Raw genomic sequence first — 15,908 nt, 5'->3', positions numbered from 1 at the left:
ATTCATCATTTATAAAATATCATTTATTCTCTCTTCATCGTCTTCTGAAACCTTCTCACTAAACCAGTAAGTAAACCCTCTAAAGGGGAAACGAGATGAAGAACAGAATTAACAAAGCTGCAGTACAATTTTGCTAAAATATTAATGAAACGCTATTAATAATAAAAAAAAAATGAAGAAGAAATCATTAAAAAGTAATGCTATAAATATGAATTAGCAAATAAAAAAAACACATTCTTTCGTGATACAATGAGAGTGATAAAAGGTACATTAATTAAAAAAAAACATTAATATTACAGAAAACATCACATTTTGAGGGTTTCTCCCACTTTTTGCATCTTCTCCTACGCAAGAGAAGCCCAGATATGCTACACAGTCGGGCGCATGAAAGAGAAACAAGCTGCATTGAGTAATATCCCACTAAAAAAAAACATTCTTTTCGTGAGCGCGAATTGTGAAGAATTTTCACTGGGCTTGCTTCGAGTTGGTCAGAGGAAAAGTATTACGCGCACGTGCTGTGTTTTCGCGGTCTCTTCTTCAACATTTCTTCATCATTCAACGCCATGTAATTAACCCACATTAGCTTTGCATGAGTTATTTGCAATGGTTCATGGCTCTAAAATGTATGATCAACCCACTGGAAATTCTAACAATTCCTCATCTAAAACTGCAACACTTTCCATCTTCCCAAGCTCTGAAGCGTCCTTCAATATCGCTTCACGTGTTGAAAAGAATCCCCTAAAAAAAAACACTCTAAACAACGTAATAAACTAGTTCCACTTTAATCGGTTTCAAGAGCAAAATGAATTGATAGTGTGAAAGAGACTAGTAAGAAATGTACGCATGTAATGTCTAACATCTACGGAATTTAAGTATGTTTTTGTTGCACAATCTCTCGAGAGACATTCGCTGCTCTCTTCGTCATCACTCTGTATATACTTTGAGATATGGCCTCAGGGAGATTCCTTCCTTGCTTACAGATTCCTCCAAAAATTGGAGGAATTGTCTATATTTTTCATGAGAAAAAATACACAAAAGGCACCGTCATCGTTCTGCAGAGACCAAGAAAACTGCTCAATGGAGATGGATTTATAATTACGTATAATCACTGATCGCTTCGTCAACCTTCACTCTCTCTCTCACACTCTGTCTATAGAAAATTCTATGAAAAGTGATTTCCTAAAATTCTTTTCTCCAAAATTTTTCAATCTTGTAAATATGCCTAAAAATGTCTCTCTCTATATGTACAAAAATTTATCGCAATTGGAATTCTTTCACTACAGCCTTTTCGGATTTGTCGTCTTTGTCTTGAGATTCCCTCCCTTCAAAAATAAATCACGTTTATCCGGACATTTCCCTCCCAACCGCTAAATCTATTGCACAATGTAGTCTTTGTGACTTCTCAGTGATTTCAGCTGTTTCTTGAGCTTCGCCACGAGATCCGACGGTTGCACCAATATCGATATGTCCCTGCCCACGGCATTGAGGCGATCCTTCACTTCTGTCTCCTTAGCGAACAAGTTCAACGGCCGACCGTTGATTTCAGTCAGCACCCAAAAGGTCAATGACAGCCCATCGCAGGTCTGAGCCTTTGGCGGCAGACCGTGGCGCGCTGCCAGACTGTTGGGCACGAGATCCACCACAGTGGCGCAATCTCGAACGAGTCCCAAACACTGACCATCGAGATCGCGACGAATGGCGTAGCAGCGACCGAAGGGAACACGCCTGATTATCAGTTCCACCTGATTAATGGACACTCGTTAATATTCTCCTCCCACACAATTCTCACTTTGAATACTCACGTAGAGACCCAGACTGCTCCTCACCAACTTGTTAGCATCCGCCGCTGATCCTACAGTCACTCCACCAACAGAAATTAACTGATCGCCCACGTGGAGGGCATTATAGAGCATTGGATGCTCTTTCTGTTTCCATCCGGATACCCTAAAACCCCCACAATAACTTAGTTACAATAATCTATTTACATTATTCTTCAATCAATTTACTCACCAAACGGCCCCAAATGCGTCCACCCAAGCGATTGATCCCAGGCAATCCTTCCGCCTCAGCTGAAGTCTCACGCCTCCCGGGTGCATCATCTCCCGCCTCATGTGCATCACCTGTTGCTCCCTCAGAGTCAACCTCCCGAGATTCTGCTGTGCACTGCCATCAGGCGGAGGCCTATAAGCTGACGCTTGACTCCCCCTCGGCGGATTGGAGGTTCCCGGTGCCGAATTCACTCCAGTCGAAGGCCTCCCATTCCTTGTTTGCTGAGCATCTGAAGTTGAGCTACTCCTTTTCCTTTGATCCTGCCCACTCGCCTGTCCAGGCACTTGAGGACGAGTCTTCGGCACACTTGCTGTCGGACTAATAGCATTCTTATCAATCCTAGAAGGTCGACTTAGGACAGCTTCCGTTACTCCGCGCGTCAAAACAGGTCTCGATTGAGTTTTTTGTGGAGATTTCTTCTCCTTTCTCGGCGTCCCACTGGAACTGCCCGCTTCTGATGGCTTTGGACGATTCACTGGGATCTCTGAATGACTAGCTGATCGCGCTTGATTTGCTATAAGATTCACCACACGCGTATCCGTGGCTGAACTCACAATGACAGGAGCTGCAGAAGTCGTCGTGATGAACAGCTGCTCGTAAACGCTTCCAATTGCCGGTGAAGCCTCTACTGAGATGTTAGTCGCAAAATTACTATTCGTTGTGGTCACTGTGACCTTCTGTCCTTCGGATAGGGTACAAATCTTCCCATAGTGACCAGTTGAGGTGCTTGGTATGTGAACAGATGAGATTTCTACCTTCTCATGAGTCCCACAGTTCTTCTTCTTCGGCGTCTCCGCCTTGGATGACGAGGCAGAGTCACTGGACGGATTTATCTTAACGTTGCACTTAAACTGGTGATCACTGGAAAGCTCTACAGAATCTTCAGAAGATGAATCTGATGATTTAGTCGTGTTTGTCACTTGAATTATAGTAACATTCGTTTTCGGAGCTGATGTTGAAGGAGAACCTTCGAATCCCCTCGTTTCAGTGGTGATTTCCTGATTTGTCTGTGAGGGCGATTGTCGTCTCTTTTGTGTCTGGGGTCTGTAAAAGCAAAAGTCAATGCAATCGCATGAGAAAGACGCATCCATTGGTCAGACTAACAGAATTCTTATGCTTGTTATCAACTCACCTGGGAATCATAATGGGTTCAGCCACAATAGGCATATCCTCCACACTGTTGCAATCTGGAAGAGACATCAAATTCCAACGTAAGTAATGCGGATTAATTGAAATGAAGCCTCTCCGCAATAGTACAAGAAATAATAAAATAAAAGAGCATCGAATTAGAGGCACTTTCACTTGCTCTCTGCGGCGAAACCAATTTTGCGTCTTCCTTTTTTGAATTGGAAATTCACACTGCTGCAGGAATTTTTCTGTGAAAGTCACCACTCACCGGATTCTCTGTCTTCAGAGGGGACGATCACCCCATTCAGCGAGGATCCTTCGGCTTGGACGTCCTGGGTGGACGTGGACGGCGGACACGTGTTGGGATCAGCCAGTACATTGTCGGAAAACGTCTTGGCGAGACTCTGTAGTGGCTTCGATGACGTCTTCGTGGCTGTCTTCTTGCCTGGACTTGCACATCCATTTGTTAAGCTGCCTTGGGGTGAAGATGTGGAAGTTATCGGCCGGGGTGCACTCCCCGAGGCCTGTACTTCGTCCGATTGCTGGCGCAGATTCGCGATGGGACTGGAGAGCATTGCAATGAGATTCTGCGTGAGGGTGTTGGACATCGCACTTGTCGTGGGCGTGTTTTGGCCCGTTATCACCGCACTAGTCGTGCTCGTGGTGACGGGGACTGTTGTGATGGCTGACGGGATGATTCTCTCAATTCCAGGCACCAGGGCGGCTGGAACAGGTGGCGGAGCTGGCAGTGGTGATGTTGGATCTCTCGTTGGCAAAAGCGGCGGTCGAATCTCCGGCAGTTTGCTGTAGATATTCTCCCTGGGCGAGAGGATCTTCATCTCCCTGAGCTTCGAGCGCAGCGTATCCACCCATTCTTGCATAATTTCCCTGTGGAAAAGTGAAAGTGTTAGGGAAAACCTGGGCTATTGCAAAAGCTGACCACACTTTTCCTCTCACTTGCCAAACAACACACAACTTACCACGATGAGGCACTGAAGCGAACAACGTCGGAACTCAGGGTGATTACAAACTCGTACTCCTGCTCCAATGGCACCAGAGCATGCGAAATGTGGAGTGTCTGCTGGAGGGAGACTGTCCACTCGGGTGAGTGCGACGGGGCCATGCGGGGCTCCACATACCCTTCCAGCAGGGCGTCGAAGTCATCATGAACGCAAAATACCACCCAGAACTTCTCCGACCTCTGGAAAATGGCAAGAATTTGTAAAGAGAAATGTCGATAAGTGGGGCAGACAAAGCGCCCAAGAGAGTGTGACAATTTTGCCACACCGCCTACTTGACCTACTTTAGCGCCAACAGACAACTTCTTCACGTCACTGGTGATCCGCTTGAGCCAGGTGTTCTTGTGGATCTCCCGAAACAGTGCACTGCGTGGCGATGACTCCATTCCACACGTTCCTTCGTCAACTGTGTCGTCCTTCCACAGTCCCCAGCAACATCCCAAAGTCGCTCCCGCGGGCGCGCACACGCCAAATTCCACTCAATCAGCACACACTCGCCACCGCCACGCAATTCCCTTCACCAATGACCTGTCTCAACGAGATAATTTGCGGAAATGGACCAATTGCCGCAGCAAATTCATTCGCGACTTCTACCTCCAGGGATGCTCGTCACACAAGTGACTCTTCGTGCGCCCGCAATGCACCTTCTATCGCCCAAATTCCACCGCTCAGCACCTCCCCAGCGTGTCTAGAAAGCTGCGTGTAACAATTGACGCCTATTGCACAAGATTCTCCCCCGATTTTCCACCAAAATGCACCATTTCAGACGCGACAACAAAATTTTTGCACAATCTCCCACTGTCACATGGCACCGCATGAAGTTGGCCACAGATGCGCAGCGCCGTGTCACAGCAACAGTGAGAAACATGTCCTCGCCACTCCTCGCGCAGGTAATTTTCCAAGGAGTTTTTCGCCAGGAAAAAGTCCTTCGCAAAAAACATATTGATTTCCCTTCTCTTCCCAAGTCCTGCCGCCATGCCTTGGCATATCGGCTGAATCAACAGCGATGCATCCACGTGAGTACGGTGATGGAGAAGAAAGTGACCGGGAAGTACAAGGTTACTGCCAGGAGAGATCGTCCTCTGACCTATGAGATGGCCCAGAAACCACATCACATTGCGGTGAGGAAAAGCTGGAATTCGCTGAACACATGTAAGTTCATCCGGATACTCAAACTTTACGAAAAGACTCTAATTTCGGTGTTTGATATTGCAGCAAACCTCCTGGATGGGCTCAGATCCTCAGAAACAGCGGTAGAAGATATGTTCATTAGAAAATTCATGGTGGGAACTTGGCACAGTTTGGTGCTCTCTGAGGTCATCATCAAGAGGCAGTTTAACCACATCCGTATAGCCGCTGTGATCCGCCAGGGCATCTCTGCGCAGAAAATGTACTTTCTTCTGGGCTACACAGAGGAGATGCTCGCCCGGTGGCTACACTGCCCAGTGACACTAGAGCTGGAGACAGTGCCTGACAAGAAGGACATCGTTTTCAAGTACATTTAGGTGGAAAATTAGAGAATAAAGTATTTAGTGGTTTGTATATGCCGGATTAGATTCTCGTGGCGAATTGCGGCGAAAGCTGCGAAGCACGCCCTCTTGCGGAAAATTGTGGTCGTCCCCAGAACGTCAAGGGTGGAATCGAGTTCGCCATTTTCATTTGGTATTGGAATTTTCGTGAAATTCAATGTTTGCTCGTGAAGTGCTCTGGTGAAAATGTGTCTCAGTGTGTAGGTAAGTGGTCGAGTGACGAACAGCGAGTGTTACTATACGGCACACTGCACCGCGACCGTCATGAACTTGGGGGGAAGTGGTGGCCCCAGCACCAGCAGCAGCAGCAGCGAACCGGCGGAGGTGCGCCCCAAAGTGGTCACGGTGAAGCATCCCGAGTCCAACAAGCCCAAGCCCACTGCAAAGAAGGGCAAGGCCATTCAGGCAGATGTGGATTTGGTGAAGGAATTCCAGCGCTGCCGCGATGACAGTATCAAACGGCTGGACTTGAGTAAGTCCTCCATCACCACCATTCCGCCCTCCGTGAAGGAATGCACCAGTCTCGTGGAGTTGTATCTGTACGGGAACAAAATCTCATCTCTGCCGCCCGAGATTGGCTGCCTGAGCAACCTAAAGACGCTGGCATTGAATGAGAACAGCCTGACGTCGCTGCCCGAGTCCCTGCAGAACCTGAAGCAACTCAAAGTGCTGGATCTGCGCCACAACAAGCTCTCAGAGATTCCTGATGTCATCTACAAGCTCACCAGTCTCACAACTCTCTACCTGCGGTTCAATCGAATCCGCATTGTGGGCGGAGCCATCAGTAATCTCACCAATCTCACCATGCTGAGCCTCCGGGAGAACAAGATCCGTGAACTGTCCAAAGGGATCGGCCATCTGGTGAATCTCACCACACTGGATGTGTCTCACAACCACCTGGAGCACCTGCCCGAAGAGATTGGTGCGTGCGTGAATCTCAACGCACTGGACTTGCAGCACAACGAACTCCTCGACATACCGGAAAGTATTGGCCAGCTGACAAATCTGGCACGCCTGGGACTGCGCTACAATCGTCTCACGTCAATTCCACAGTCACTGAAGAACTGCAAATTCATGGATGAGTTCAATGTGGAGGGCAACAGCATCTCCCAACTCCCTGACGGCCTACTGGCCAGTCTCAGTTCGCTCACCAGCATCACGCTGTCGCGGAACTCCTTCCACAGCTACCCGTGCGGGGGCCCAGCTCAATTTACCAACGTGACGAGCATCAATCTGGAGCACAATCAAATCGACAAGATCCCATATGGGATCTTCAGTCGCGCCAAAGGGCTCACGAAGCTCAACATGAAGGAGAATGTGCTCACGTCACTGCCACTGGACATTGGGACGTGGATTCACATGGTGGAGCTCAATCTGGGCACAAATTCTCTCACCAAACTCCCCGATGATGTTCACTGTTTGCAGAACCTCGAGATTCTCATCCTGTCCAACAACATGCTGAAGAAAATCCCCAACACCATTGGCAGTCTGCGGAAGTTACGCGTGCTGGACCTGGAGGAGAATCGCATTGAGTCGCTACCGAGTGAGATTGGCCTCCTGCATGATCTCCAGAAGCTCATACTGCAGTCAAATCACATCCAGACACTGCCACGCACCATTGGACACCTCACGAATCTCACATACTTATCCGTTGGTGAGAACAATCTCCAGTTTCTGCCCGAGGAGATTGGCACGCTGGAGAATCTCGAGAGTCTCTACATCAACGACAATGTGGCCCTCGTGAAGCTGCCATATGAGCTGGCGCTGTGTCAGAATCTCGCCATCATGAGCATCGAAAATTGTCCATTGAGTGCCATACCGCCTGAAGTGGTGGCCGGCGGACCGTCGTTGGTCATCCAATACCTTAAACTTCACTCGCCATATCGACAAATGTGATTCAATTCCGGCACACAGGCAATACCCAGCAAATGCCGCGATATCTTCCTTTCTTTTCTCTCTTCAACGAAACCCTCATGCCACAAGGCTGGCGGCAAAGCTGCCGGCCGTAAGGACAAATTGCACAACTGAATGGCAATCCAGATCGACAGAGAGATGCCGTAGGTAGATGTTATCCTCAGAAATTGTTAATGATGCACAAAGATGTTCAACATCAGTGGAAACACCGAACAAATAAAAAAAAGTCAGAGAGATTATTTTTTTAGAGGACAAAAACTGACGAAGGAGAGTGAATTTAAGATACCAAAAAAAAGAGATAAAAAAAAATATAAGGAATATGATTTCAAGGCAAAATATATATTTTTATAGTGAAGAAATGATGAAACGACGAGCACAACTTGCAAACATATTCATCCACATTTTCTCAATTACAAGAGACATTAAAAAAAGAAGAAGTTCGATGGCTTTAGATTCTAAATGTCCAAATCAGACAGAGTTGCTAGCATGGATGCATGCAATTGTGTAGATAGAGATGTAAATTCATGATTCTAATGATAATAGTGAACAAACAATTGTTAATAGTCACATTGATAATACTTGTGCATTTACGCTTTATGAATAATCCCTACAATTGAGCGATATAATGATATGTAATTGATTTGTATGAAAGACAGAGCTGCAGATTTTGGAAAATAATACTAATCATCACGTGTGATTTACAAATAGCTTTAATATTGCTTGTACACTGAAAAGGTGAACATTATAACTTATATATGTCAAATCAACAATCAGGTGTTAAGGCGTTGAATATTCCCACAGAGTTTAAGATATAAAGAAGAAGAAAAAATAAATTTGCCAAAAAGAGAATGTGAATGGAGAGCATTGTTACGATGGTGAAGAATAGCATTAGCATAACCGATAGCATTAAGTCCGAAACTCAAGTAAATTGTTCAAATTGCAGCGAATTCCTTCACACGGCGCAAATTATTATATTCTCAGCGATGATGACTTGAGGTGGAAAAGTGAAAGATCAAGAGGAGCATTTGCGATTCACTCTGTCGTAAGTATCTTGAATACTTGATCTTTTGCATCTCTTGGTGTTAATTTGCATTCACACTAATTGACCTCACAATTGACTAACATTTGCCCTGTGTTCTATCTTTCAGGCACACAATCCACCATCGCGCACTCGCTCGTGATATGAAATTCTACAGAAATATTAATATTTTCCAATTGGATTTGCTGCTGTGAGTTGATTTATGAATCATTTCGGTTCTATTTTCGATTGAATTTGTGTATACAGCAAATTTTCATGATCATTATTGTACACTGTAATCTGCTCTTTAGTGAAGAATGAACGACTGGCGGGAGAAAAGCAAGAGAAAAAAAATTGTAATGACAAAGTGTCTGCCACACACACACAAAACACTCGTAAAAAGTAGAGATTTTCTTTTTCCAAAAGAGAAAAAAAAATCTGAGAGTGTAATTTTTGTGTTCACAATTTCCATCAATGTTATCATAAGTGTGCATATAGTGGAAAAGCGATGTAAAATATGTTGGTAGAAAATAGCCAAAGAGAGATTTTTCTGTACGTTATCCCACCTTTGCTTCCTAACAATCAATTGCATTTACTTTGACACGCAATTCTATGACTATTTCTGTGCAATGTCTGATGTTTAATTCAATTGTCTAGCTTATTTTTTTAGATGTTAAGGAAGGAAGTCTACATGTAGTAAAAATAGAATACAACTAGAGAGAATTTATAGGATATAACTGCTATTTATTCGTACGATATAAATTAAAACCTCCTAATGTTAAAGAATGAGAGCAAGTAACTTACACATAATACATGAATAAACAGAAATACACGGAAATAGATGTGAGAGGGGATGAGATGTGGGAACACAGCGGAGAAGTAAACAAGTTATTAGGGAGATGTAAGTGAGAGAGAAAGGGTGAAAGGAACTATGTTAGATTTAATTTATCACAAAATCTATGTGATAGCCTCATATTGAGATGGTTTTCATTAATGAAGAAATCTGTAAAGTTATATTGTTGTATTGATACAATATGTAAAATGTATTTTAAATTAATGACAAGTGAGGAGGAAAACGGGGAGATTACACGTAAAAAAAATTGAAATAATAACTGCAAAGACATTAATTGATACCATCAACAGACACACAGCGTTAATTGTATGTTTTGGAGAACACTTTTCTTTGCTCAAGATCTCTCAATCACCACTCAAGAAAAATATTTAGGCGACAGAGCACCAAACATGGCACTAAAATTGACTTGTAACTCAACACGAACAATTAATATTATTATTGTCGTATTTTCTTCAAACCATTTATACTTTTTTTGTGATATTGTATTGACATTTTTCTCTCTCTTTCGAAAGAAGAGTTACTTTAAATGCATTTAAATCTATTTTTTATTGTATAGAATAGAAGACTATGAGCCACAATTTCACCAATTGAATGTAAACCATGTATAAAATATAATAATAGTAATCCCAAAATGTTAGCATGTAGAGAGGAAACTTCTTTTTCGCTCGCTCTCGACAAGATTGTAGAAATATTTGGCGAGTGAAAAGTGTTAGTTAAATATAGGGTACAAAGTATGAGCCATGAAAATCTATTGATCCCCCCCAAGAAAAATATGGAAGATAAAAGCGAGCATTAGAAGGAGAACAACAAAACAAAGCGCACATGTAAAGTATTCCAGAATTTAATAAGAAAAAAAATTTACCTGGAGATCCAATGGTTGATCTTCCAACTTTCTCTCTATTTAAAAAAAAAATGACTTATTCTGTATAAAGGAATTTTGGACGAGAGTGAAGATTATTTCATTTTGTGTAAAATTGTATCTAAGATGTGGAATCTAAAGAGGAAGAAAAGAAAATCAATAGGAGGATAAATCACTGATAGAGAGTGAGTGAATAATAAACAAAAAGAGCTTAAGCTAAAGTAAAAATACACAAAAAGTATTGATGAAGAAGTATATTTAGAGGAATTATATTCAGAAATAAATTACACACGATCGGTGGAACGGTATTGTAAGATTTTCTGTAGTTGAGAAAAAAAAATGGGTCCTGTTGTTAAAGTGAAGAAGAAGAAAAAAAACATGAAAATTAAATATTCTTAGATAAGAGAACATTATGTATGATGAAGTCAAGTATTTTCGACATACTGTGTTACTTTAGATGGGAGTTTCACTATAAGTGGACGCATAATGTGTGTATGTTTGTATGTGTGTCAATCATTTGAGATGAAAAAAAAAATCTTTATCCCTTTTTTCATTGGACTTATATATTTATGAAAAAGAAAAACTACAAAATTATGAGCATGCATTAATGATACCTTCAGGGATTGAGAATGTGAAACCACTAAAATACAATTTATGTATGTTTGATTGCAAGGAAAGACGAGTTGAAAATGATGAAAAAAGAGTAATGTAAATGTAAAATTGGCAATTACAAATTTGATAAATATATGTGTGGTAAATGTAAAGGCGCTTTTCATTCTTTGCCGGGACTGGCTGGAGAGAGTATCGTGAGAAGTGCTCGTGCCTCGGACATCGCAGCTCTGCTGCCCACGAGAGGGAGTAGCAGCCAACGGAGGCGATCGCGCCTCGCGAATGTCAGTGAAAATGATGTTTATTTTTGGTGTTGTTTTCCTCGACCCATTCTACTGGTGGATTTTATTTGCAAAACAACCTTTGTTAGCACCAGAAGTGATAGTGAGAAACATCGGAGACACATCTTCTGTTCAGTTCAACAGTGAAACTTGTGAGTCTTCCTCGGTTTTTCTTGCACTTCATCGTGCAAAAAGTGTCCCTTTAACTTGCCATTTAATTTTATTGTGTTTTTTTTCTGCAGGAGTGACAATTGGAAATCCTTGAAGTGGAAAATCTGACGTGATTCTTTGTACTCTCAACAATCTCAACCGAGGTGAATGTCCATACATTTTAGCAATTGCAAGTCTCTTTTCTGATTTTCTTTCTTTTGAATTAAATTTTCCATATCTTCTGACACATAAATTGCGCAGAGTTTTTGTTGCTAAGACGGCTCTAAGAGCTAAATCATCTCTCAAGTATTATGCTTCTGCGAGCCCTCTTCAGTCTTATCTTTTATTATCCAACAGTAATTTTTCGCACTACTTCACAGTTCGCTACATTGTCTCCTGCGTGACATTCAACAAGTGGCAACGATGATCAAGTTTCAAGTGATCTTCCTCCTCCTGGCTCTTGCCGTGGCTGTGCCTGCCAGGCAGCTGATCCAGGGAAGATATTCAGCACTGTTTGATGACGATGATTTCGATATTGAGAACGATCTCTTTGTGCCACCATACAAAGACTATCCGGCAATGGCGAGATTTCTTGTCCATGAACTCGGTAAGATGATCACCTTCAGTGGTGACAAACACATTTTTTTTTGCTCAGTCCACGTTTCCTTATCAAAGAAAGTGAGAGTGGCTAATCTACTCACGTAGACACTTTTAGGGCTTAAACAGCCCATAATAAAGTCTTTTTGTTGCATCTGGAGACCAAAAGAAATCGAGAATTTTCCAAACATAATCATTTCTCAGAAATTAATGAACATAATAATGATGAGTTAACAATATCACATTTCTCAGAATGCATGTCTTATCAGAATTACCCTCTAATTGGTTTACTATCGCCACAGATTGGACTGCAATGGGCACAATTTCCACTCTGAACTCCATCAAGGGCTTCCCAATGGTCAATGTAATCTCAATAGCCGACAGCGCGCGCGGAGACAAGTCTACAGGACGCATCTTCTTCTACCTGACTGATTTGGACTTCACGGGAATCGATCTGAAGGTGAGAAGTACATGGCAAAAGAGTGAAAGTGTGGCTTACATTCAATTATCTCACAGTCGTCGAATCGCTTGACTGCACTCTTCTCCATGGAGCAGAGCCGAAATTGCTCGGACAACAACACAGACGCCATGGAGCCCACCTGTGCTCGCGTCATGGTGTCCGGCAAGGCTAGACAATTGTCGAAGGACGATGCAGACTATGACTTCGCCAAGAGTGCCATGTTCAGCAGACATCCAGCGGCCAAAAAGTGGATTAGTAGTGAGTAAAAGCTGCCTTATTTGCCGAATGAAATTCACTAATTTCTCGATAAAAATTCCCCAGCTCACAATTTCTACCTCTGCGAGCTGGAAATCAGTCAGATTTGCGTGTTGGACTACTACGGAGGTCCACACTATGTCACTGCTGAGGAATACTACAAAGCAGATCCCGAGAAAGTGTTCGGCACAAAACTGACACCCTACAATGACTACAATCTACAGAATATTGATGATGAACTGGAGAGACCGCATCACAAGAAATCCCGATCGCTTCACATTAAAGTGCGTCGCGATGTAGATGAAATTAACATCGAGGTGTAAAATGGGAGGGGGAAATCCTTCCCATAATTAGCCATTGTACGGATGTGATGGAGAAACTGAGGCTGACAAAGCGTTTTACCCAAGAGACAAAAAAAAGAACACAAATAATACTGAGAGTTGTGACTTAGCGAAAGGCAATAAAATGATAATACTTGCTAACATTTTGTACTATATGAATGGGAGAACTGTTATTTTATTACAGCACAGTTAATATAATTTACGTTTGTACAAAAAAAAACTCTTGATTTTAAATAGCATAATTAGTTTTTATAGCTCTCCGCACGGAGGAATATTTGCAAGAACACAAGAAGGAAACTGATTTATCCATCAGAAAAGTAATGCATAATTCGTGGCTTACAATCTATTATAGCTACAAATCTAAATGCGCAGCACTATTGAAGATTTGGAGGGACATTTCAGCAGCCGGAAAGCGGTGAGAATTAAGTAGAAAAGATGGGATGAAAATGCTTTAGCCGAACAGGGAGCGACACTCCATCATCGCTTTGGCGCAATAATGGGTGAATTGGGCGCCTTGAAGCAGCAAATCCGAGATGGGCTGCAAGAGATCAACATCAATTAACACTTGATCATCGCAATTATACGCATGAAAACTTACACTCAGCGCTGGAATACAAACAGTGAGCGGATAGACGAAAATGTACCTGCAAGAGTGACATTGAATTGAGTTTTATCACAGATTCAACAGTATATTGATTGATCTCTATTTACCATCCAGCACAGAAACCGGCCACGAAGAAGGCAATGAAGACCAAGATGAGGAGCCAGACAACAAACCACAGTGGATTCTTCATGCTACAGATTTTCATGTCCACATTCAAAGGCCGAAGAAGGCACGAAGATGATGAAAAAAAGAGACACAAACGCCATTATTTTTGGTGAATTATTTTTAGAAGAATTGTGATAATAGAGAGATAATGCTTCACGATTCACTCAGGGGGTTTTCATGTATCAAGAAATTGAAGCTCGAGAGAAATACATAAAATTTATCTTTAGTAGAATCTTATCAAAAATCCATTAATACAATTCTAAACCACTACTTAGACGAATGAGCTTAATTAATGATTTGAGTACATTTTTTGTGCACAGTAGTATTTTTTCTGTCATAGAATAATAATAAAAAAATCCCCAATGCATAAGAAATGAAATAAAGCGAGGCAATGGAAATTTGAAAATAAATTAAAATCCCCTTCCTGGGAGGAAAAATATAAAACGCTGAATGCCTCAATTAAAAGCTTTAAGCCGCTGAATATATGTTCAAAATACGGCTTTGAAAGCCTCACAAGTGCATCTCAAATATATATTTATACAATTTATGAAAATTCCCAGAACAGTGAGAAAATTCAGCGATCGAGCGGAAACGATAACCTTCCACACATTTCTTGTATGTTGAATCGTTCCAGCAATAAATATTTTATCACCGACTTCTTTGACGGGAAAAAATCTCCTGTATAAATGCCTCTCTTCGTCACCCTGCAATTAAACTTGTGAGCAAAATGTGTTTTTTTTTGTGAAACTACAGTCCAATAGTAAATGTGATAAGATAAGCGAAAAGAGTGGCTGAGTATCACATTCTCCGTATCACACCGAATCACTTGTATGACGAGTCATCTGATAACGAATAACTGTGATCAATTGCCCGATCACACCGATCGTCACTCACATTTTGGGATGTTTTCTCAGCGCGCACAATATTTGTGGAAGTTTCTCCAAATGCAAATATCAAACTGATGATTGCGAACGAAGACTGGCTATGTTGAACATCTGTTGTAAACATCGGACAGGCCGAGGATGAAATAAAAATAAAGAAGATGTGACCCAAAAGAGATTAAATAGAAAATCTCGCGAGACGCTACAAGAAATACAGTAAAGGCAGAGGAGTTATCGTCAACTTCTCCTCTCTCTCTCACTATTCTTGGTACACGTTTTCTCGTTCTCTCCCCCTTTTGCGGTGATCGAGAAAGAGTTTAATGCACTTCATTGTTTGTGTTCTTGGCTGGAACATTTATTTTCAAAGCAAAGAGAAGCCACCAATTGTGCCTATTATGCAATTACGCCGATCTCTTTCCTAAACTCCACGCCATCCGTTCAATCGAAGAAATTCCACAGATATTTTGCATAATTTCATCAACTCTATTATATTTGCTCGCCCGCAAAGGTCCCTCTCCAATGATCATCAAGTAGTAATCACTTAACGGTGACGAAGACTGATTAAGAATTCATAGAGTGACATCATTTTATCACACAAATCTCTCAGGCGGTTTTTTTTGCGCCAAGTGAAGCCATGGAAAATCACAACTGCATTCGAAACTCACATTTTGCTGGGAAAATGTTGTTCCCTCGGGAGATCAGAAGAATAAATTTAACGGTTGATTGTGAATACTAAAATTAGGCGCGAGACACTCCCTTCTGACTCTTCGTCGACACTCTTTTTCCTCTCAGCAATTGACCAACAACACAGCAGAATGAAAGGAAATCTTCCAAAACTGCCTTTTTACCACGTCAGACAAAAATTGCCAAATGTACTGATTACAAAAATCACTCGGGAAACTATGTTTTCCTCTCCAAGAAATCCAATGTGTAGCGCAGGAAACTTTTCGGTCGACTGACAAACACAGCTTGGAAGTGAATCGGAGACCAAAATAGCTCCACACACACTCCCAGATTCACTCCAATGCTTCCCCCACACGATCCCGATCAGACGCGATCAAATAACTCCAGAGGTATGCGAAAGAGAGACGGTCGAATGGCATTTTCCGCATGTTGGTGTGAAAACCATGAACTTGTTCCCAACAACAAGTGTGTGAGTTCCTCATGGTTGAAATAAAACGTAAGATTTCCATGAA

The 15,908-nt window shown here is 42.2% G+C and overlaps 5 protein-coding genes across 5 annotated transcripts; 3 read left to right on the top strand and 2 right to left on the bottom strand.

The window, feature by feature from the left end:
* Positions 1-1,359: 1,359 nt before the first annotated feature.
* On the bottom strand, positions 1,360-4,582 carry LOC132257342 (uncharacterized). Its single transcript, XM_059754205.1, has 7 exons — positions 4,481-4,582; positions 4,158-4,378; positions 3,446-4,065; positions 3,182-3,236; positions 2,011-3,093; positions 1,803-1,944; positions 1,360-1,742 (listed from the first exon to the last, which is right to left on the bottom strand). The coding sequence occupies exons 1-7, from the start codon at positions 4,580-4,582 to the stop codon at positions 1,374-1,376; spliced, it is 2,592 nt and encodes an 863-aa protein (XP_059610188.1). The 3' UTR covers positions 1,360-1,373.
* A 366-nt stretch (positions 4,583-4,948) lies between these two features.
* Positions 4,949-5,739, top strand: LOC132257346 (small ribosomal subunit protein uS3m). Its single transcript, XM_059754208.1, has 3 exons — positions 4,949-5,086; positions 5,162-5,348; positions 5,412-5,739. The coding sequence occupies exons 1-3, from the start codon at positions 4,949-4,951 to the stop codon at positions 5,699-5,701; spliced, it is 615 nt and encodes a 204-aa protein (XP_059610191.1). The 3' UTR covers positions 5,702-5,739.
* Positions 5,740-5,818: 79 nt separating this feature from the next.
* LOC132258730 (leucine-rich repeat protein soc-2 homolog) lies at positions 5,819-11,133 on the top strand. Its single transcript, XM_059756181.1, has 2 exons — positions 5,819-8,681; positions 8,788-11,133. Exon 1 carries the CDS (start codon positions 5,990-5,992, stop codon positions 7,619-7,621), a length of 1,632 nt encoding a protein of 543 aa, XP_059612164.1. The 5' UTR covers positions 5,819-5,989; the 3' UTR covers positions 7,622-8,681; positions 8,788-11,133.
* A 130-nt stretch (positions 11,134-11,263) lies between these two features.
* Positions 11,264-13,044, top strand: LOC132258732 (protein CREG1). Its single transcript, XM_059756183.1, has 6 exons — positions 11,264-11,411; positions 11,502-11,573; positions 11,790-12,016; positions 12,309-12,466; positions 12,523-12,724; positions 12,788-13,044. Exons 3-6 carry the CDS (start codon positions 11,833-11,835, stop codon positions 13,042-13,044), a joined length of 801 nt encoding a protein of 266 aa, XP_059612166.1. The 5' UTR covers positions 11,264-11,411; positions 11,502-11,573; positions 11,790-11,832.
* A 442-nt stretch (positions 13,045-13,486) lies between these two features.
* Positions 13,487-15,689, bottom strand: LOC132258733 (uncharacterized). The gene is made up of 4 exons (XM_059756184.1): positions 15,378-15,689; positions 13,774-13,857; positions 13,661-13,706; positions 13,487-13,600 (listed from the first exon to the last, which is right to left on the bottom strand). The coding sequence occupies exons 2-4, from the start codon at positions 13,854-13,856 to the stop codon at positions 13,514-13,516; spliced, it is 216 nt and encodes a 71-aa protein (XP_059612167.1). The 5' UTR covers position 13,857; positions 15,378-15,689; the 3' UTR covers positions 13,487-13,513.
* Between the last annotated feature and the right edge of the window lie 219 nt (positions 15,690-15,908).

This window comes from Phlebotomus argentipes, unplaced genomic scaffold, assembly GCF_947086385.1.
Source record: "Phlebotomus argentipes unplaced genomic scaffold, Phlebotomus argentipes genome assembly scaffold_4, whole genome shotgun sequence".
In the NCBI taxonomy this organism is placed as follows: Eukaryota; Metazoa; Arthropoda; class Insecta; order Diptera; family Psychodidae; genus Phlebotomus; species Phlebotomus argentipes.
This window is presented reverse-complemented; position numbering and strand designations above follow the sequence as displayed.